We start from the raw sequence: 22,136 nt of genomic DNA on the forward strand, positions 1-22,136 counted from the left end.
CCCGGCCGGGACTACACAAGTCCCACCCCCACGCGTCACGGCAGCCAGCCCCACCCCCGACGTCAGACTTGGGGCCGTGGAAGGTCTCCCGTCTCGACGTTCTGCTCCGAGTCCCCATCACTCTCTTCCCCGGAACTGCAGGGACAGCGCGAGAACAGGCCTCTTGGGATCAAACTCTTCTGGGCGTCAAACCAAAAAAGAAGGTTATACGATGCAAGATAGACTGGAGACTTGGATGCTACTACGGTTCGGTCACCACTGCCAGTGCCAACGGGGCCACCGCTGCCCCTTCCCTGGGTCTCGTTTCCCTCCTGGCAAATGGCAACCAGGGAAAATGACCTCACTTTGTCGATGAGGTCCAGGCCTGCCTCTAGAAACCTCCACCTAGAGGGTGACAAAAAGCCTGCTGAAAGTGAATGTATAATGGAGGCCCACCTGGTGGGCACCAGAACATTTCTCACGGCCCAGCCCACATCTCCTTCGTCAGGAGACCTTTTCTGTCTCCACTCTCCACCCCACCCCTCTCTGACAGGATAGTCAGCCCTTCCTTCCAGCAGAACAGGTGACGCACTGCTTGCCTGTCCTTACCACAAGCTGACCCTCAGGGTGCCCAGCAGGGCAGTGACTAGAGGCTCCAGGGCACTATTCACATTGTATTCCCAGTTCGGTAAATCCGGCACCCCTAAGTTGTTTGATGTGGTGGGCCAGGACTGGAGGCAGCAGCTCAGCACCCAGACCCCCTCCCGCACCCCCAACCACACACACACACACACACACACACACACACACACACACTTAGTGCCTCCTGCTGGGGACAGAGGTCTGGCTGGGATCAGGATAATCACAGCCCAAGACAGAGGTGGAGGAATGTAAATACGTCTGTTGGGAATAGTTTGTTGGGGGAGGTGGAGAATTCAAAACTACACAGTCACAGAATCTGAGCCCTGAGGTTAGGAGACAGGGAAGGTCAGGTCCCCAGGGTCCAGGTGATTCCAGGAGGAGAACTGGACACCTGCAGAGGGAGCAAGGGGTGGGAAGTTTCCATTTCTCTGGGCCATGCCCAGGTTTTGGGGGATGGGCAGAATGAGCTCCAGGTTACTGACAGAGTCATAGACCCAACACCCTCATGTCAATGGAGACCTCCAGGGCTGGGGTGGTCCCAGGGTCACATATCCCACATCCAAGCTCACAGAGGGAGCCCAGAAATGACTCATGCTAGGGACCTGGTGAGGAGGCCAGAGCATCTCAGGACACCCTCCATTCCTGCAGATGTTTTCTTTGTAAGTGGAACTACATAGTATACCCAGTTACAAGTTCTGGAGTTCATATAAGTAGCATTTCACGTGCTGCTTGGTAGACCAAGTAGGGACACACTTTTTGGTCAAGTGGCACTGGCTATTAACCAAACATCCTACAGAGGGCCCAAGTCTCTATATTACCAGTTTACTGCGGGGCTTTTGTCAAATCCCTTCTCCTACTCAGTTTCTCCATCAAAAATTAGGTGGGAAATTTGTTGGCTGACAAGCATTCTAGTTCTCTGTGGGAGGAGGCAATTGGCCGCCCTGGCTGGGTGGTAAGAGTGAGCAGCAGTGACCGTAGCCAGAAAAAAAGGTCAGGGATGATGAGACTGAGGTGGCCCCGCCTATGGTTCTGGGGGCTCTGGCTGGCAACTCTGGGCTCTCAGGATGCAGTTCCATAGGGTCAGGTCCCCTGGAGTCACATCCTACACACACCCCATCCCTGCACCCTTGGGTTAGGAGCAAGCCTAATTATTATTTACTGCCAGTTCTGGCTCCTAGACCACAGCAAGCTGCAAATGTGACCCTGCCCAAGAGTCTACGAGCATCTGGCCACTACAGTGAAGAGGCAGGGAAAGAGCTGTGGAGGCCGCAGAAGAGATTTAGTTGGCTTTTTATGGAGCTTGGAGAACCACAGACTGAAGAACAAAGCACTCTCGGAATCACAGGTTTTAAAAACTTCTGGCATCTTAGATGAACCCACAGAATCTTAGCATTACAATCTCTGAGCTCAGGGACCTCAGAGACCATCTCCTTGAACCTCTCATAGTGCAGTGAACCTTCATCCTAGGTGGCACAACATAAGGCCCCAGCAAGTTGGGATGAGCTGTGATGGTGATCAGAGCCAGGGTAATGGGCTCCATTTCCCACTGAGGCTCTGCCCGGGGGTTGGATCTTAGGCTACAGGATCAGAGGCCTGATACGTGGTTTGCGTAGGATCTGAGCCTGTCAGCCTCTGGGTTTGTGGACTAGGAATAGTGGTGCCCTCTGCTGGCCGCACTGGAGTCTAAAGCAGGAGGCTGGGTGGGGGTGCTCATACTTAAATTTTAGTCCTGTGGGCCTGGCCAAGTCCTACCCCTTGGAAGGTGGGCTGCCCGCCTGTGTTTGTGCCTTAGTTCCAGGGGAAGAGTGGACTTGGTTTAGGAGGAACTGGGCTTTGGACTCAGCCTGGAGCAGGGCAGAAGCTGAGCTGGGGCTGACTGGGCCTGAGAGTTAGGTTCAGTCCACTTTTATTTAGGTCCAGACCCTGGCTTGGGTCTGGAATCCCTCTGGTACTGGGCTTTGGTGTGACACAGACAGAGGTCAGGTCCCAGTCCTGTCACTGCCACACTGTGGCTATAAGCTAGTGGCCTCACTTGAGTGCAAGCTCAGCCACCCAGGATGTTGTAAGGATCTACTGAGACCCCCACATGGGGGGAACCTGCTTCTTCCAAGCCACTGGGCTCGAACACCAGGTCTGTGCCCTCTCCTCCCCTACCCTAATGTTTGGTGAGTGTCCTCCCCACAACCTGGCCCCTGGGCTCTGCCCCATGTATTGATGCTTGCCGCCTCCCTCCCCAACTCAGCCCTGCTATCTCCCTGACCCAGCTTGGGCTGTCCGTTCACTTGCCTTTGCCAGGCAGGGCTCCTCATTGGCCATAATGGGCCCAAAATAGCACTTTCCCTTGCAGCTTCCTGCAACCTGGCCTGTGGCTTAAGGTCTGTGACAGAAGAGAAAAAAGACTTGGTGCTTGGCAGGCATGCAAAAGACGTGAAGGGCTCTCAGAGGTCACCTGTGTCGAGGGTTCACACTTGCCTAGAGTCATACCGTGACGGAGGCCAGGGCTGAGGCTTCAGTTAAGACCCCTTTGTCCTCGTCCCATCCCCAGCCTCTACGTAGGTCTAAGCAAGAGCCTTAGCCATACTTGCTGCTCCCTTTGCCAAGCCCTCTGGACCTAGACTATTGTTGACCCTATTTCAAGGTGTGCAGTGGGCTTCTGAAGGCCAGCTAATCTAGCCCTGTACTGAGTTCTGTTCTAAGGGTCGTTCTCTGACTCTTCTGACCACAGGAAACCTTTCTGTCTGGGCTGTCCCCTGCATGCAGCCCCAGCCTCAACGCTGCCTTGCTGTGTGACCTCAGGAAAATCCCTATCCCTCTTTGCCTCATATTCCCCATGAAGTAGAGGTCCACCTAAACCATACTCTCTGTCCCTAGCTCATGGGACACCTGGAGAACTCCTTTTGGAGGAGAGGTGGCTTTTGGTCCTCTCTCCTGTCCTCTGAGGTCAGGACACCCTGCCCAGGGCTGGTCTGAAGAACATGAGCCAGATTGCTCATGAGCGACTAAGTGTCCATCAGTTTGCAAAGCAGGAGTCTGCACTCCTCCTGTACCATCTGATTTTTGTAGTCTGCATCGTTTTGGTTGAAAACCTTCAAGCATGTGTTCAGCAGAGGATGACCTCTCCTTTTGTAGTGGTCACCACTTCGAGTCTGGCAGGAGCCCTGGTGTTATGGGCTCTGCTCAACACAGACTGGCTTGCATTCTTGTATCTGATTTAATGACATACTTTCTAAAAAAAATTATTATTATGGCACACCTCTTTGGTCCAGAAATCAGATGGACTTGGATTCCACTCCAGCTCTAAAGCCTGAGCTCACCTTAGCCTCTGTTAGATTACCTCATACGAAGTTTCACCAGGGAACGGGTCCTGGAGGAGCTGTAGAGAGCTCACTAGCTGCAGCCTGTCAGCTTCAGGTTCCCAAGCCTCATCCCAGACCCACTGACTCAGGAGCTGAGGGGATCCTGGGAATGTGTATTTACAAGAACATATAATTTGTCATGCTTTGTATTTACACATGAATCTGTAAAGAACTCTAACATGTAGCCTTGGACCAGCACAAACCTTTGCTTTCCTGATATGAAAACTACAGCCCTAACGGGCAGTGACCTGCCCAGAATAACAAAGCAAGTCAGTGGCAGCTTTGCCATTCAGGCACTCTTCTGGGTCTCTGAGACCTCCCTTCTGTGCAAGTGAGTGGCAGTCGGAGGCCCATGCAGCCGGGGAGCCCTTATGTTGCTGGCAGCAGGCCACTTGGACTACTGATGGGGAGCAGTCATTTGGTGTTTCTATTTATTGACTCTTTAAAATTCACCATCCAAGGAAAGTTAATACATGACTGTTTGGTAGCAAGAGAAACATAATCTAAGACCGCAATGACCCACCCACCCCAAACAAAAACAGAACCAACCCCATCTGAAACCAGACCTTTGGAGCAATAGCTGAAGAAGCGAGGGGGCTGGGGCTGACTGGCGTCTGCAGTCCGGGGCAGGGGGGAGGCTGCCCTCAAGTGACTCCCAGTTCAAGTGGCCATGTCCAGTCCCTCGGCTTTGGGCATCCTTCCTGGAGGGGTTACCCCTGGCAGGAGGGGTGTGAAGAGAAATTCAGTGGTCAGAGTGAGGGGGCTGTTAAGCCCACCCTCCCATGGTGACCGGATGTGCCAGTGCATGAGATACAGGGGCTAGGGGTGGGGTCGGCTGCGAGGAGAGCAAGGGCGCTTTTCTTTTCCCTGCTCAGGCCAGGAGAGAACCCTGTCCAAAGCCCCACCCATGCTCCCAAATTCAGAAACTACTAAAGGCACTGCCTATAAACTAGGAAATGCCAAGTCCTGGGGAAGCCCGCAGACGGGAATCACTGTTCTAGTCATCACCGCGTCCGATGACTGAGGCGACTGGTCCTTGGCTTGGGACACTGGAGGGCAGCCCAGTCAGGATGAGGCTGTGGGAAGTGTTAAGAGGCAGTGTTTCAGTGCCCTGAACATGCAGTGTGTGTGTGTGTGTGTGTGCGCGCGCGCGCGCGCGCGCGCGTGCACGCGCACATGTGAATGTATGTAATGAGAGGGGATTGGTCCTTCCAGGAAGGCTTGGTTAGGGTCCTGGGTGGCCCCCCCGGGCAGGAATAGGGATTCTTCTTCCTTCTGTTATTTCTTCCAATCACTCCCTGCCCTAGGTCATTGCATAAATAAGTGCTTGGGAAGGTACACATCTAAAAAGAAACATAAATACTGTACATGGGAAAGGATTCCACCCCCCAGCCCTCCCGCTGTGCCCAGAAAACCCTCCAAATATTGCACATGGCCCTCCCCAACCCCGTGGGGTCCAGGCCCCGCCGTGTCTTTGGTAGAAGCTCCAGGGACAGAGGTCCTGGGTAGCCCTCATGCCCCCCACCCAGCCCCCATCACAACTGGGAGCACGCGAGCAGCCAGAGGGTCAGGAAAGGCCTTGGTCTGCTGGTCAGCAAGTGTTCCTTCAGGAATGCTTCTGCAAAAATCGGAGGAGCCCATGTAGGCACCGGTGTGCCCCTGGCTGGACACTCCTGGGCAGAGTCTGTGCGTGGGTTAGGAAGGGGCAAGCAGGCTGAGGGCAGGTGGGTGGTCAAGTCCGGAGCCATACTGGACAGGGTCACACCCTCCATAGGAGGAGGTGGTTTGTGCTGTCATCGCGGCCCACAGTCTCGCTGCTGCCGCCACCCCCACTGCTGAGTCGGAAGTCCTCGTAGCCATCACCTCCACTGATAACCAGCATTTTCGGCCTGGCTGAGGTGGGTCCTTGGTGCCAAGGGGAGTCCCGGTGCTCCAGTGATGGCAGCTTCTCAGGGCCTGGGGGGCGGAGGGAAAGGATCCAGTAGCCCAGGGCAACTGGTGACTGCAGTGTCCCTGTCAGGGCCTAGGCTCCCATACCCCAGAAGACAGGAAGAAAGACACGCACACTTCCTGTGGGGGATCCCACTTCCTGTTAGCCAAGAACTTCCTGTTTGGAAAGACATGACCACTTCCTGGCTGTCAGACCACCTCTTACCTCCCATCGGGACTTCTAGGCAGGAGTGACATAACTTCCCAGGGCCACGCCACTTTCAATCTCTCCTGACTACTGCACATTCCCTGTCCTCCTCAGACTCAGTTCCTGTGTCCGGGGGCCCTTTCCAAAGGCGGCTTAGGTCTTCTCTGCACCCAGACAGATCCTGACCAAGGCTGCCCTGCTCCTCATTCCCACAGCCACTTTCTCTTGGGAATATGGCTTCCTGCCCTGCCAACAAGACTGCTAATTGTTGCCTCCTTGATGTACATCATTTCCTTATGTGTATATCACATTAGCATGTACATTTTTCAGTTCTTTCTAATTTTCAGATCTTTTCCTGTCCTATCTGCCATTCTATGTTCTGCTCTCTGGTGTCATTTCTGTTTCCTGCTTTGCACATCACTTCCTGCCCTGTACACACATCATTTCTATTCCTGTCATATTTCCTCCTGTATATATCCCTGCTTATGCCATCTTCTAATTCTTAGTTTTTAGTTCACTCCCTGTCTTCCATGACACTTCTCTGGACAGAATTTTAAACACACAAACACACATACCCTCACACACTCACACATACATGCCTCCCAAACCCTGGGAAGATTTTATTTTGGGGTTTCTAGTTCTGTATGACACTTTTCCTCCCTCTTCAACCTCTTCTGACAGGACAGTGGGCAGTCCTAATCCAAAAGTCCAGGACCCCTGGGCTGGGGTAGGATACACAGACCCACCTGTGTCCAGGGGCGGTGGTGGGGTTGGGAAGAGCAGGTTAAAGCCGTCTGGCAGCTGGACTGCAGCTAGGAAACGGACGTGGCCAGTGTGTCCCTGGCCTAGGCCGGCGGGGCTGAGGGGCGCTCGCGGGCAGCTGACAGTGCTGGGCGAGGTGGGCATGGTGAGCACAACCCCAGCGCTGGTGCCCACCCACAGCAGCTCTTCACACACCAGCAGCGCTGTGATCCTCAGGCAGGCAGCCTTGTGCTGCCGGATGATGGCGTCCGAGCCTGGGGTGGGAGACAGACCAGAGCTGAGGCCGACTCCTGGCCCTAGCTCAGCCTCAATGTTGGGGCAAAAAGGCTCCAAGGGAAGGGGCATTGGTAGCCTGAGGTCACTACCTGCCAGCATCCTGTGCACGGGAGGTGTGACGTCTACCTCTGCCAGCTGCTCAAAAGTGTCTGGATGGTAGAGACACACATGGGCACTACCTTTCAAAGTCACCCACACGCCCAGGCTGGAGTCCACCATGCAAGCCACACTGCGGCTGGAGTCCTGCCCCACGCAGAACGTGTGCTGGGGGAGGGGGCGGAGGGAGAGCAGACAGGTGACTGGCAGGTCTGCCTTCCAGGGCCCCTCCCTGCCTGGGCCTCACCAGTACCCACTGTTCCCTTCTCAGAGCCCACAGCAACCTCTCCAGAAAGCCCCCCTGATCGACAGCAAAGGCAGCCTTGCACCCTGGTCTGGAGGACTAACCTATCCAAGTTTTCACTGGAGCCTCCCCACTTAATTCTCAGGAACTAAAATGGAGGTGCCCTTTCCCCACCTCTGTTTTGTGATGTAATGATCAGAGAACTTCAAAGCTTGAAGGTTTTTATGAGCAATCACTGGCTTCTCCCTCATCTGGACAGTTTTCTATGGTCCCCATAGTCTCATCTCCCTCTCTTCTAGGCCGGGCTCACCCTAAATCCGCCCCCCAGCCCCCACTATTGCTACCTCCAGCTGCAGTGTGTCAGGGTTGAGGACCAGGATTCGGTTCTGGCAGCCACACCATAGCCGCCCACCCACAGATACCATCTTGGTGACAGGGCTCCCTTGAGCACCCAAAGTCACAGATTTGAAGTTCTGGGCGTCCCAGAAACGACCTGGAGTGGGTGTAGGGTAAAGAAAGCAGCAAATTCAGTTCAATATTACTTACACTTGAGCCTCACCCTCTCCTGAAATGAGGTGCTAACAACCCCAATTTAAAAATGAAGACACCAAGGCCCAGAGAGGGCCTGGGAGTTGCCCCGAAGCCACATCTCTAGACTCCTGGCCCCGAGAACCCAGCCTCCCTCAGGAGAGAACTCTAATACCAGCAAGGGTTCCTGGGGGCTGGGCTGGGGCTGAGCACTCACCTGCCTCTCTCTGGTAAACCACAAGTTCTCCATTAGCCAGAGACACAAACACCTGGTTATTTAGATACCTAGGCAGGGAAAATGAGGAGTCATCAAAGACTTCAGGAGACCAAAGCAGGTCACCTGGGGCCAAGGAAATCACAGAAAAAATAACTATGGTTCCCAAGAGACACCCCCGCTTCCAGGTGAGGAAGCCTGAGTCATGAAGGGGCAGTCACTTGGCCAAGGTCACACAGTGTGTGAGCCGCATAGCCAGCCTAGGGCCAGGCCTCTGGCCTCCAGCCTCCAAAGAAAGGAGGGGCCTGCAGAGCAAGAGGACCCGGTGAAGAGAAGCAAGTTTGCATGTACAGCTGAGAAGGGTCTGGGCTGAAAGGGCCACCGGGGGGCCTTACAGAATGCAGGTGACAGAGGCTGCGTGCTGAAGCTTCATGCTGTTCCTGCGATCACGGATGCTGTCGGAGGACTGGTACACGTGGACACTGTGGAGCAGGCATGTGCACCTTTGACAGTGCTTAGGCACACGAGTCCCTGGAGTCACCCCTCCACTTCTCTGCCTCTATCACCATCTCCTTCATGCCAGGTGCCTACCCAAGATACTGAGATCCCAGCCTCCCTGTGAGTTTCAGACCCACTAGCAGCCCTGGCTGGTGATACCCCTGGGGTCTGACCCAAAGCCCTTCTGCTTCTGCTTCAAGAAACCTTGTGATTCCCAAAGCAAGGCACTCAGGGTCTGGCACTGTGGCCCAGGCCCCTTCCGCATCCCTACCAGCCGTCCTCAGTGCCCAGCCAAACGGAGCTCTGATAGGCCTCAGGGTCAATGCTCAGCAGGTCCTCAAGGCTACCGCGGGTGAAGGAGCCATGGCTGGAGCGGCGAAGGGCTCTCCCATCCATTGGGCTGGTGCCGCAGGGACCGCCAGGCCCAAAGGAGCCAGACAGTGGCAGGAAGCCAGGCTCTTGCTCCTCCTCTGAACTGGTCGTCTCTGCCGTGGCCTCCTTGGAGCTTGGGGTCTCCTCATCTGAGGAAGACAAAGGTCTTATCTGCATTCCCCTCTGCCAGGCCTGAGCCCTGATATATTTCCAGGCCTCAGTCTCCCCTCAATGCATCCCTCTCGGTGAATCCCTTTCACAGCTATTCTCTCCAACCCCGAGGCCTCTGCATCTGCTCAGGCCTTGTTACCCTGCTCACTGACAGCTCAGTGCTGCAGGCCCCTAGTCCTAGCCTGGCCTGTTCCAATCCTCCATGACACCATGAACAAAGGGACCAACCACTCTACCCCTACCCATCTTCTTTAACTCATCAGTCTTTCCAAAATCTGGCCTTACTGTCTCATTACATTCTAGGTCCTCAGCACCATAGCCCCTGCCCACCTTGCTGGCCCCCACGGCTCTGTGTGCTGATGTCCTGAGACTTGATTCCATGTCTGCTTATGTCAGTCCCTCCTCACCTATCAGTACCCACAGAGCTTCCCCCTCCTCCAGGCAGGCCACCCTGCCTGACAGTCCCAGGTCGGGCACTCACTGCCAAAGCAAGAGGAAATAGTGGACCGGCTGGCCTGGCTCTGCAGGGTCCCCGAGGGGCTGGGCGAAGACTCATCATCCGAATCACTGTCAAAGGGCACCAATTCTGGGCGGGGGTCACCCTCGGCAGGGCCTGGTGCCATCTCAAGACCTGATCCCGCAATGGAGATGTGTAGGCAGGGCTGGGGCCCTGACTCTACCAGCATCCCTGCTTCCTCGTCTGCGGCCTCAACATCCAGTTCCGGCCCAGCAGGCTGGGATGCTGACTCCTGGGGGGTTCTCAGTGATGAAGGCTGCTCCCTAGGAAACCAAGGGGTAGGGATGAGAGCCCCCACAGGCCCAGGCTCAGCCCCACTCCCTGGCAACCCCACCTGGCCCTGTCCCACGGACACACCATCAAAGCCACACCTACATCCACCAGACAAGCCCACAACCATAGGGGTGACGTCTGTGTGTTGAAGGTGGGGACTCAGTCCAGTGGCCCTGCCCACTGTGAGACCTCACCGCTGGCAGCGGGGCTGCAGGCCTGGCACCGCCCCGATGCAGAGGATGCGAGCGGAGCAGACGGCGATGCAGGCCTCCACGTCGGGCTCGGCGCGCAGGCTGAGCAGGCACACCTGGCCCACGTAGCCATCACTATTGCACACCCACACCTCCGGCATGGGCTCTGGGCAGCTGCTCAGGGTGGGGGCCGCACACGAGAACTGCAGACAGCACCAATGGACAGGGGAGGGTGAAAAGAAGAATTGCTGCTAGCTCCCCACCCACAAAACAGGGAAGGCAGGCCCACATGGGTGTGTACGATTCCCAACACACCCCTCTGCATAGATAGGTATCATCTGTTCACACTCATACATATATATGCCCCTCCAAATATGTCTATGCTTGTAAAAGACATAAAAATGATAACCTTTGTACATATGTATACACTCACACGAGTACGTAAATTAGACACCTTGCAAATGTATATAGCCTTGTTCACGTGCACAGATATAGACAAGCATGAACAATACCCATAGGCATGTGACACATGCAGTGTTCGTGTGCAGAGAGAGCTGTATACTCAAAGAAACAGGGAGCAGTTGCAATATTTAAGACATGTATGTAATATACACAGAATGGAAGCACACGAACATGCGTTGGCTCTGAATATGTGCACCCACGACCCAGGTATATACACACACCTGCATGCCACTGCGTGTTTTCATTATGGGGATGGCCTTCAGGAACTCAGGGTCTAGACAGCTTTTGCTGGATGCTATAGTGGAGATGGACAGATAGACATACAGACACTGCTTAGTATCCACCTCATTGTGGTTCCTAACCTTGCCCATTTCCCTTCCTCCCATGCCCCTCAGGGTCTCTCAAGGAAGAATGAGGTAGCTGTGAATTATGACCTGCTTTTCCCTGGTTTTAAGTTCCTATCTGTAATACGCAAGGAGACCCAGAGGTCACTAAGAATCTTCTAAGCCGTGGGCCTTGATCAATAGCTTTCCTCGACCCAGGCTTTCTCCAAATGTATATGTGCAGATGAGGGGTTCCTGGCCATCTGCTCCCACAGTGGGGCTCCTGACTTAAGCTGACCCTATTCATGGAATCCCCTCCCTGCCAGGGAGGCCCTGGGGAAGTCTTGTTTTACTGCAGGAGTCTAGCCCACCCTCTCACCAGCAGGGACTGGAGCACAGGACATGGCAGTCCTGGAGTTTCTGGCTCCCAATGTCTCAGACAGCCACGAGGTGCTGCCTACTGCCCGGAGGTTCTGGGAGGAAGGTGCCGGTATGGGCCCTGGCTTACCTAGCTTCCTCTTGGCCTCATCAAAGGCCTGCTCAAAGCCAAGGCGGGCATCTGGGTGGGGGAACTCGAAGATGAAGGACTCAGTGCCCTCGGGCCTGGTGGTACACAGCTCTAGCTTGGTCGGGGGGAAAGAAAGCGCATAGCAGAGAGCCTGCTTCTCTGACAGGTCCCGGTGCATGGCAGCCGAGAGGTCCCGAAGCGCATCGTCCAGGCTCTGTGGGGAGAAAGGCCCAGGCCTCAGGCCCTAAGATCTCCCCACAGTCTACTCCTGCCTCTCTTGTCCCACAGAAAATGGGCTCTGTCCCCCCTCTTAGAGTAAGAGGAAGTCTGGATTCCCCCTACAGACAGGATGGTCCCTCTCTCATCCCTCAGCCGGGGGTAGAACTGTGTCTCCACCCTCAGGCTTGCAAACCATTACTTCCCTCAGATGGGGTGAGGCTGTATCTTCCCCCTTAGATAAGTGACAGGGACATCCTCTCCTTCAGGTAAGATCAAGGAGCCCACACCCCCAACTGGGGGCAGCCTCTGGCAAGGACACAGACCTGGTGGGGGAAACCGAGGCTCTCAGAGAGCTTGCTCATCTGGCCCAGGGTGGTCAAGTCTTCATCTAGACGGCTGATGGCCTTCTGAATGTTCTCCCGATTAGTGGCTTGGGATGCCCCTGGTGGGGACAAAGGAAGGCCAGGGACAGCCCCAGAGACAGACAAGGTCAAGCCTGGAGAGATGCTCCTCCCTCTTCACACAACTTGCAGCTGGGTGTGGGGAGTGGCCTGAGAAACGGAGCTCAAAAACCCTAAGTGCCTAGGAATAAAGTCAGCAGGCAGCTCACACAGAAACCCCAGGCCTGAAAGCAGGGAGCTGGCCCTAATTCAGAGCTACATTGTGCAGGGTGTTGGGCCCCTGGAGAACTCCCTGGAAGAGCACAAAGAATAAACAGCAGACGGCTCTGCAAGTTATGCTGGCACCACTGACAACAAACTGGCTTGCTACGCTGCAGCAGCCTCCCATGGAGTTGGCTGGGCAAGAAGAGCCTTGGGCAGTCAAATCTGCTGACGACAGGACTCAACTCCTCCACAGAGGAGGGAGCAACGAGCTGATGTCCTGGATTCCTCTGCCCTGAACCGTACCTGACCACTGCCAATCAGCTGGTGCCAGAGGCCAGCGCAGCAGCCCCCACACCCGGCACTGCCTGGCTGGGGATGCAACAAATGGGCTGCATAATAGCAGTGGAGTGCACCAGACAAGCCAAGGCTGGGGGTATCTACTACTCCTTCTGAGGAACTGTTTCTCACGGCTCTCAGTGCCAAAGCAGCTCGTGTTCTCTCCAACATGACCCTGCCCCTCACCTATCCAGAGCTGATTGGACCAGGACTGGACACCTGACCTAAAGATAGTCACTTCATTGGCTGGCCTGTTCTCTAGTGAGTAGGAATGAATTGGCCCAATAATCAGCTCAGATTCCGACATAAGGGCCTATGTGGAGCAGGCCTGGGTTCACCCAGGGGCTGAGCAAGCCCCTTCCCCATCTTGGCGACCACCCCAGGTGAGCTTAGGGACAGAGTCGGGGCGTGAACTGCCTGCTGGCCCAGAGCTGCCCACACCATCATTCTGAACCAAACAACCCAGTCAATTAGGTGAGCGTGGATGGATCATGGGACAGCTGGGCCAGAGATGAAGGAGAAAGGCCAACACAGAGAAGAACATGATGAAGCCTGGGAGGTATGAGGAGGCAGAGAAAGCTGAGAGTAGTGAGAACAGCTGACATAGAGAGAGAGAGTCAGAGACAGACACACACACAGAGCAGGAGAGGCAGGTCCTTAGAGCCAGCTCTGCTCTTGGCAGTCTTGGCCCCAAAAAGCATAGATTTTTTCCAACCAGCCCTTTACTAGGACTGACTTGAGTGAGTCTATGACAAAACTACTGGACTAGAACAGTGCCCCATGATTTAATGAGGAGCTTAAATGTTTGTGCAGAATCAGTGGCTAACAGCAGTACGCTGTGCTCCCTGTGCCCCCCAGCCCGGCCCCGCCTGCCAGCCGGGGCTAGCTCCCTGCCCAGCAGAAGGTGGTCTTTGCAGACAAGTCCTAGCCTGGCTCTGTGGATGCCAAATGGATCCCACGTGCCAGCCCCTTAATACTGGATGGGAAAGTGAGAAGCCAAAGCAGACAGACAGGCAGCCAGCCTGGCCATAGCTCAAACCCATCAGGAGGGCTTCTGAGAAGAAGACCCCAACACCCTGACCCTGGGCAGGCTTGAGGCAGTCCCACCTTTGATGATGTCCGCATCTTCCAACGGCAGTTTCCATAGCAGCTTGTATTTGCTGGCCGTGTCAATAACGCTGGCTGCTGTGTACCTGTGGTGAGCCAAGGGGTGCTCTGGCCAGGGCAGGAGAGTGGGGCCCAGGGAGGGACAACTGCTCCCCCCTTTCCCAGCGCCCCTGCTCCCACCCCAGCCACTCACAGACTCATGGAGCTGCGCCGCAGGGAACCTGATTTCCGCTTCAGGGTGGTGCAGACAATGAGGTCCGTGAACAGGAAGAGAGACCGGTCCTTCTTGCCCCCGACTGCCTTCTGTGGGGCCCGAGGCAGGATTCAGGCCTACAGGCCCACCCTCCTTCCCACAGTGCCCAAGGGGACAGCCAGGCCCAGGGAGGGGTGAGGACTCTCCCCAAGCTGCCCAGAGGCAGAGTTGGGACTCGACCCAGGGCTCCTGTTGGAGTGGAAGAGCAGGGAGAGCCGTGGGAAGCAGGTATGAGCAGAAGTGTTAATAAAGTAGGTGTGGGGGTGGCGACAAGCAGGCAGATAACAGGACACTTCTTACCACTTCAATGACCATCTCCTGCCTCAGGAACCGCCGCATAGGGGCCTGGAGCTGTGGGGCAGGAGGCACAAGGCGTCTTGCAAGCTAATTCTTAATCCCCATCCTCTCCCAGACCTTGGTGACCCCTTGGCCCCACTCTATGGGCCAGGCCAGCAGAAGCAACATCCCACCCACCCTCCTGATGCCCTCAGGCCAGAGACCACATGGCTGAGACAGATGTGGAAGAGGAAGGGCAGAGATGCTGGTAGACACATGCAAACACACTGTGGGCGTGGACATGGCCACAATTCCAGGTGACCACAGAGGGACACAGGCATGGGTAGGATGGGGCGGGGCTGCACGCACATCCTCCATGCCCTCGATGTGAGCCTCGATCTCCTGCAGTACACGGGCGTGCCGCTCTGCCTCCTCAGCACTACGCACGCCCTTGTTGATGCGTTCAGCCACCTGCTTGATGTTCCGCTGTGCATCCAGCAGGAGTGGGTGGTCTGGGTGGTCCTCAGGCGTGTGCTTCAGAAGGTCCTGGGGTGGGAGTGAGACAGATCTGCCTGCTTAGCTGCCCTACTGGGTCCTGGGCTCCCACACTGCCTCTGGAGCACAAGGTACTATGGGTAGACATCATAGAGGACTTCCTTTCCTACCTGACCCCTGGGGACCCAGCCTCGAGCCCCCTGCATCCCCACAGGCCTCCAGGCCTTGCCCACCTTCACCAGAAGCTCATAGCGTGGGATCCGCTGCACAGGCTTGATCATGAGGTCAGACAGCGCCTGCTTCTCCTTGTTCTCACGCATGCTTTGCTGGAATCCAAAACATGTAAAGAAGGGACTGTCTAGGGACCGGCCCCCAGGGAGCCTCTGCATCTCAGCCCGAGGGCAGAGGCTGGCTTGCTGGCTAGGGCTGTGTTGCCCAGGCTGGGAGCTCCTGGGGCCCTCAAAGCTGGCCCAAGATGAGGTGGCTTCCATCTCCCCAGCCCTGGCCCACAGTACCTCTAGGAACTTGAGGAAGGCAGGTCTTGCCTCCTTAGCCACTCGCACGGCATCCTTTGCGTTGAGAAAATTATCGATATAGGCAGAATAGATGTTGACCAGGACATCCTTGGAGAACTGTGGGTAAAGACACAAGTTGGGGACCCTCAAGGTATCCCTTACCCCACCTCACCCTGTCCTGGTTTCCACTGATTCAAGAGCCAACATCCTTTCCCTCTGATTAAAAATGATACAGTCTGCCTGACCTGTGGTGGCGCAGTGGATAAAGCGTCGACCTGGAAATGCTGAGGTCGCCGGTTCGAAACCCTGGGCTTGCCTGGTCAAGGCACATATGGGAGTTGATGCTTCCAGCTCCTCCCCCCTTCTCTCTGTCTCTCTCTCCTCTCTCCCCCTCTCTGTCTCTCTCCTCTCTAAAAATGAATAAATAAAAAAAAAATTAAAAAAAAATAAAAATAAATAAAAATGATACAGTCCCTGCGAGATAAGGCACGTGCTCTTGTGTTGTGTGTACATGTTGTATGTGTGACTGCAGGATTAGGTGTATGCACATGAAATGATTCACACATGTGTATTTTATCTGTGTGTGTGTGCGTGTCCATCCGTGTGCCTGGATGTATCCTGTGAGATCAGACCAGGTTCTCTCTCTTATACCTGGGCATATCTATCCCCTGGTCTTCAACCCCACTGAGTCTGACCAGGAAGGTCTCTCTCTCCTAGCTCTCCTTTGAGTAACACAGACTTGTTCTAGTTGCTTGGCCTTTCCTCATATAATTCCCTCCACTGGGAATGCCCTTCCTCCATCCAAATCTTACCTACCCTTGAGGCTGAGCTTTAGTTCTGCCTCCTCCAGGAAGCACTCCCTGACCTCACTAGGGCTCTGCCTGGAGCTACACCTGCTCTCCGGCCTCCCTTGAGCCTCAGGACAAGTTTTCTCCTCTCTAAAGAGACAGGTGCCCCCACCCCAGCCAGTCAAGCCCCACTCAGGGAACGGCACACAGCCAGTGGCTCATACTTGCTGGCTGGCTGTCAGCTGGGCTCAATGTGGGGGTTCTTGGTTAGAAGCCCCAGCTGGGAGTCGGGACACTGATTCCTGTTTCGGCTGAACCACGGGAGGACTAGTGACCTGTGGTGATGTTCCTGGTCCCTCTGAGCCTCCAAGCTCCTGCGCCTTGTTCCCCCCGCCCCGACTCCCTAGGTGTGCTTCCGGGCAGAGGCTAAAGCAGGTCAGGAAGGAAGACAGACCCCACCACCTGCCCCCTGTGCTGGGACAGAGCATCCTCTGCTGACCGCTCCCTGGGGGCCAAGGCTTCTTTTGCAGTTAGTTCACGGTCAGCATCAAGACTGAGCGACACTGAGGGTGCTGACGGGCTGAGGAGCCAGCGCTCACGCTGGGTGGGGCGCCATCGCCGCCCCCCAGGCGCTCTCACATCGGTTCTCAGGCCGCGCAGACTGACTTTCTAAGACCGCGCCGGGCCTGAAGCCCACCCATGTCATCACAGACATACAAAAATACACCTACATCCCATAAAAAGATCATTTCTTGTTTTTGCTAGTACAATTTTTGGAAGGAGTCTTACAATTTTGCTTTCTGAAATTATTTGGCTCTAAGTAACCATTTAGTTTACATTTGGCTATACTAATCTATTTTCCATCATCATGCATTCTTTTTTTTTTTCATTTTTCTGAAGCTGGAAACAGGGAGAGACAGTCAGACAGACTCCCGCATGCGCCCGACCGGGATCCACCTGGCACGCCCACCAGGGGCGACGCTCTGCCCACCAGGGGACGATGCTCTGCCCATCCTGGGCGTCGCCATGTTGCGACCAGAGCCACTCTAGCGCCTGGGGCAGAGGCCACAGAGCCATCCCCAGTGCCCGGGCCATCTTTGCTCCAATGGAGCCTTGGCTGCGGGAGGGGAAGAGAGAGACAGAGAGGAAAGTGCGGCGGAGGGGTGGAGAAGCAAATGGGCGCTTCTCCTGTGTGCCCTGGCCGGGAATCGAACCCGGGTCCTCCGCACGCTAGGCTGATGCTCTACCGCTGAGCCAACCGGCCAGGGCTCATCATGCATTCTTGAGGGAATTCTGGCAAAAATAAAGTGTAACTTCAATTTTTTCAAATGTAATCAATCTTATAAATGAATTTTAAATTGAATAATTAAAGAAAATGGCATGCTAATGTTTATAAACACTTGGTTAAATGTTTGTTAGTTTTGCTTTTGTAGTGCTTTTGGATTTATTGATTGATTGATTGATTGATTTCAGAGAGACAGAGAAAGGAAGAGGGAGAGAGAGGGGAAAACATTCACGTGTTGTTCCATTTACTTATGCATCCATTGGTTGATTCTTGTATGTGCCTGGGGACTGAACCTGTAACCTTGGTATGTCAGGAGGATGCTCTCAGTGGTTTTCAACGGCTGGTCCACGAACCGGTGCTGGTCCGTGAAAGAGTTAACCACCCTGACGTTGTCTGAAGATTACAGACCCAATGACTGTAGAATCTATAATCTTCAGATAACATCAGGGTGGTTAACTCTTTTGCAGACTGGCATGAAATTTCTGGTGGACCAATACCCGTCTGTGGACAGGCGGTTAACCACCGCTGAGATAGAGCATGAGCTCTGGAACCAGGTTTCAGGGGGCTGAATCCTGTGCCATGAGCTATGACTTGGATCAGGTTATTTTATCTCACTGCCCTAGAGTCACCAACCCTAAATTCAGGATAACAATAGCACCTTCCTCCTAGAGCTGTTGATATATAGTGTAATGTATTTAATGCCTAGCACATATTAAGTGCCAAATAGTTAGCTATTATTATTGAAGTATCTAATGAAGAAAAGAGCTAGTCAAGGTAGGGACTGAGGTGAGTCCTAGCATCCCTCTGAGGTCTGGGGTAGCATCAGCACTAGTTCAGGGTTAGGACTAGGGTAGGTCAAAACCAGCAACCTGAGTTGGGTCCAGGGTCAGGTCAATATCTGGTTGAAATTGTGGTCCACACCAGAGTCCAGCCAAGCCCTGGGGTTTGACAATGTCCAGGTTCGATCAACCTAGGGTCTGGGGTCAGTGCCAGTGTCTGGTCAGGTTCTGGGATTACAGCTAGGATCAGAATCAGTGTCCAGGTGAAGTGGAGCGAGGTGGGGTGAGGTGTCCACAGAAGCAGTCAGCCTCACCCAGGAGGGGTCCGGATTGTAGGGGCTGCAGCTGTAGGCAGCAGGGCCACTCACCGACTGGATGAGCAGGTCTCCCACCTTCTGCTGGGCGTGCCAGGTCTGCACACAGTGCCGCACCTGCTCCAAGAACTGCTCGTGGTGCTCCAGGAGCTCCGGGATCTGGTCGAAAATCTCATCCACCAGAGACGGGTCACACAGCACGGAGTTCTCTGGCTGCTTCAGTGGCTGCATGTAGCCCTGGAGGACCCATGAGGTCAGCGCAGGTCCCCTCAGAAAATGGCACCCCAGCCCACTGGCATAGGTACACACAAAGTAACCCAGGTCTGCAGCCCAGGGGCCCTGCCTCCTGGATTTCCCTCACTAGATTCGAAGCTCTGGGAAGGAGCTGGGAAGACTCATCCCCACAGCCCTCAATGCGCAGTCCAGGGCCTGCCACAAAACGGGCCTGAGGGGTTCAGGAAAGGTTTGTTGGACACATGAACAAACGGAGTTTGGAGTGAGGAAAGCAAGCAGATTGGGATCCCTGGAAGACCCATACACACTAAGTCAGCAAATATTTTACTGAGCACTTATTACATGCTAGGCACCATTCAAGAACTGGGTGACAGCAGTGACCAAAAAGACCAAAATCCTTGCACTGAAAGAGCTTATAATCTAGTCAGACAAAATATACAAATAAGGTTAAGGGAGTAAAGAAGGACAAAATATATAGAGACGGAAAATGATTTGACTTTGGTTGATGCACACACAACACAATCAACAGTTCAAATGCTATAGAAATCTTTACCTGAAACCTATGTACTCTTATTGATGATCAATGTCATCCCATTAAATTAAAAAAATATAGCCTGACCAGACGGTGGCGCGGTGAATGGAGCATCGGACTGGGATGCGGAAGGACCCAGGTTTGAGACCCCGAGGTCCCCAGCTTGAGTGCGGGCTCATCTGGCTTGAGCAAAAAGCTCACCAGCTTGGACCTAGGGTCGCTGGCTCGAGCAAGGGGTTACTCGGTCTGCTGAAGGCCCGCGGTCATGGCACGTGTGAGAGAGCGATCAATGAACAGCTAAGGTGTCGCAACGGAAAACTGATGATTGATGCTTCTTATCTCTCTCCCTTCCTGTCTGTCTGTCCCTGTCTGTCCCTCTATCTGACTCTATCTCTGTCCCTGTAAAAAAAAATATATACACACACACACACACACACCCGTACACACAAATAGAAGAATATAAACAGGCTCCGGCTGGTTGGCTCAGCGGTAGAGCGTCCGCCTGGCATGTGGAAGTCCTGGGTTCAATTCCCAGCCAAGGCACACAGGAGAAGTGCCCATCTGCTTCTCCACCCCTCCCCCTCTCCTTCCTCTCTGTCTCTCTCTTCTCCTCCCACAGCCAAGGCTCCATTAGAGCAAAGTTGGCCCGGGCGCTGAGGATGGCTCCATGGCCTCCACCTCAGGCTAGAATGGTTCTCATTGCAGTGGAGCAATGCTCCAGATGGGCAGAGCATCGCCCCCTGGTGGGCGTGCCGGGTGGATCCTGGTCGGGCACATGTGGGAGTCTGTCTGTCTGCCTCTCCCTCCCTGCTTCTCACTTTGGACCCCCCCAAAAAAACCCCCACATTTCATCAAATCTATGACCTATCTTCTTTCTCTTTTCTCTAAATCTAAGAGGTATGTTTAAGAAAAAAAAATTGCTGCCAATTAAATGGTGCTATGCAATTATAAAATAAACCTTAATTTCAGAGATATTAAAACGTGTCTTAGAATTGATTACCTGTAGAAATCACATGGTAAGTCAAAAGGTAACTGCTGTGGAGAAGATAAAGCAGAGAGGGCATGGGAAGTCATATGGGAAGTTACTGGAGGCCTCTAGCGACACTATATGAACATTATTTTAACAGTTTTTAGATCTGCTGGACAGTCTGTGTAAACCTCCTATTTTTTCCACTTAAAATCTGCTTTCAATGGTGATTCCTGAGCATCAGTAGCCCTTGCTCAGTGGCTGGTGTGCTCAAGGAGAAGCTGCCCTCTACAGGCCCAAACTGTAACTGCAGGCCATAAAAAGCGAAAAGTATTGTATGTATATGCAGCCCTAGCCTGTTGGACAGAGCACTGGCTCAGCAGGTGGAAGTCCTGGGTTCGATTCCCAGTCAGGGCACACATGAGAAGCAATCATCTGCTTCTCTTCCCCTTTCTCTCCCACTTCTCTCTCTCTCTTCCCCTCTTGCAGCCCATGGCTCAACTGGTTCAAGCACTGGCCTCAGGTAGTGAGGATAGCTTGGTTGATTCAAGCATGGGCCCCAGACCAAGGTGGCTGGGTGGATCCCGGTCTGGGCTCATGCGAGAGTCTGCACCTTCCTCTCAAAAAAAAAAAAAAGTGGCCTGACCTGTGGTGGCACAGTGGATCAAGCGTCGACCTAGAACTCTGAGGTCGCCAGTTCGAAACCCTGGGCTGCCTGGTCAAGCCACATATGGGAGTTGATGCTTCCTGCTCCCCCCCTCCTCTAAAATGAATAAATAAATAAAAATAAAAGTTATTAAAAAAAAAAAGTACATGCAATGTTGTAATAAGATGTATATTGATGCAGTGTTGTAATACAATGTATATTAAACATTTTTAAAAATCTGGCTTGTTTTTTAAGACAAGTTCCAGAAAGTAAAGTTCAACATAATGCTCCCATGTGACTGGGGATTCTGAAAAGGCCAAGGGGTGATGGTGAGGAGACAGGCAGGCAGGTCTGGGCCAGCACCTGTCCGTGCTAGGCTCTGGTGCCCAACAAGGAGCAGGAGCTAAACCGCTCACCCCCAGAAGCAGGCACACAGTGGGAGGAAAGAATAAACAGTCAGAACCCAACACAGAACCCACTAGGAACCAACACCTGCATTCACTCCCCGCACACTCACTGAGCAACTATTGTGTGTCTGGACTTCTAAGCATGGGGCTGCATCAGTGGGCAGACAAAAGTCCCTGTGCTTGTGGAGCTGGCCATTTGGTGGAGGAGGGCAGAAAACAGGCCCCATAAAGAACAAAACTATACAGTATGTTAGAAGGTAGTAAGTGCTGTGGGGAAAAGACCCAGTCAGGAGTGCTAGGAGAAAGGAGCTTGGTTGGCTGAGAAGTTGGGTGAGGGTGACACTGAGGAGAGGATGTGGCTTTAGGATCTGGGCTCAAATCCCATTCTGACTGTTAACCACAGTATTTAACTTCATTTTAAGCTCCTGGACTGCAGGTTGTAATACCAATCAATGTGGGTGGTAGTGGTCACCAGGCTGTGGAATCCAGTCTCAGCTTGAATACCACCTGTTTCATGTAGTATAGACTAGTGGGTAAGAGGGAGCACTCTAGAGTCAGGCTGACAGAATTCAACCCTGGCTATGGTACCTCCTAGTTCTCTAGTTCTGTGACCTGGAACAAGCGGCTTTACTTCTCTGTGTCCTCAGGTTTTAGCATTATACTTGTTACAGTCAAGTTGTCCCCCCCCTCCTCAAATTCCTGTGTTGAAACCCAATACCCAATGCTTTGGGAAGTGAGTAGATCGTAAGGGTGGAGTCCTTGTGAATAGGATTAGTGCCCTTATAGAAGAGAGCCCAGAGAGCTCCTTTGGCTTTTCTGCCATGTGAGG

The 22,136-nt window shown here is 53.8% G+C and overlaps 1 protein-coding gene across 1 annotated transcript in view; it reads right to left on the reverse strand.

Annotated features, from left to right (window-relative positions):
* Nucleotides 1–4,395: 4,395 nt before the first annotated feature.
* The window catches only part of ARHGEF17 (Rho guanine nucleotide exchange factor 17), a 64,118-nt gene continuing 46,377 nt past the window's right edge, over nt 4,396–22,136 (reverse strand). Inside the window, exons 3-21 of the mRNA XM_066250463.1 lie at nt 18,576–18,758; nt 15,356–15,472; nt 15,074–15,166; nt 14,715–14,891; nt 14,370–14,420; nt 14,010–14,119; nt 13,817–13,902; nt 12,092–12,210; nt 11,550–11,763; nt 10,940–11,013; nt 10,260–10,459; nt 9,757–10,055; nt 9,004–9,253; nt 8,630–8,716; nt 8,238–8,305; nt 7,837–7,985; nt 7,242–7,416; nt 6,861–7,130; nt 4,396–5,933 (exon numbers count right to left, since the gene is read on the reverse strand). Of these exons, the coding sequence (XP_066106560.1) occupies nt 5,737–5,933; nt 6,861–7,130; nt 7,242–7,416; nt 7,837–7,985; nt 8,238–8,305; nt 8,630–8,716; nt 9,004–9,253; nt 9,757–10,055; nt 10,260–10,459; nt 10,940–11,013; nt 11,550–11,763; nt 12,092–12,210; nt 13,817–13,902; nt 14,010–14,119; nt 14,370–14,420; nt 14,715–14,891; nt 15,074–15,166; nt 15,356–15,472; nt 18,576–18,758 (2,919 nt within the window). The 3' untranslated portion in view covers nt 4,396–5,736. The remainder of the gene's footprint in view (nt 5,934–6,860; nt 7,131–7,241; nt 7,417–7,836; nt 7,986–8,237; nt 8,306–8,629; nt 8,717–9,003; nt 9,254–9,756; nt 10,056–10,259; nt 10,460–10,939; nt 11,014–11,549; nt 11,764–12,091; nt 12,211–13,816; nt 13,903–14,009; nt 14,120–14,369; nt 14,421–14,714; nt 14,892–15,073; nt 15,167–15,355; nt 15,473–18,575; nt 18,759–22,136) is intronic.

This window comes from Saccopteryx bilineata, chromosome 1, assembly GCF_036850765.1.
Source record: "Saccopteryx bilineata isolate mSacBil1 chromosome 1, mSacBil1_pri_phased_curated, whole genome shotgun sequence".
NCBI lineage: Eukaryota > Metazoa > Chordata > Mammalia > Chiroptera > Emballonuridae > Saccopteryx > Saccopteryx bilineata.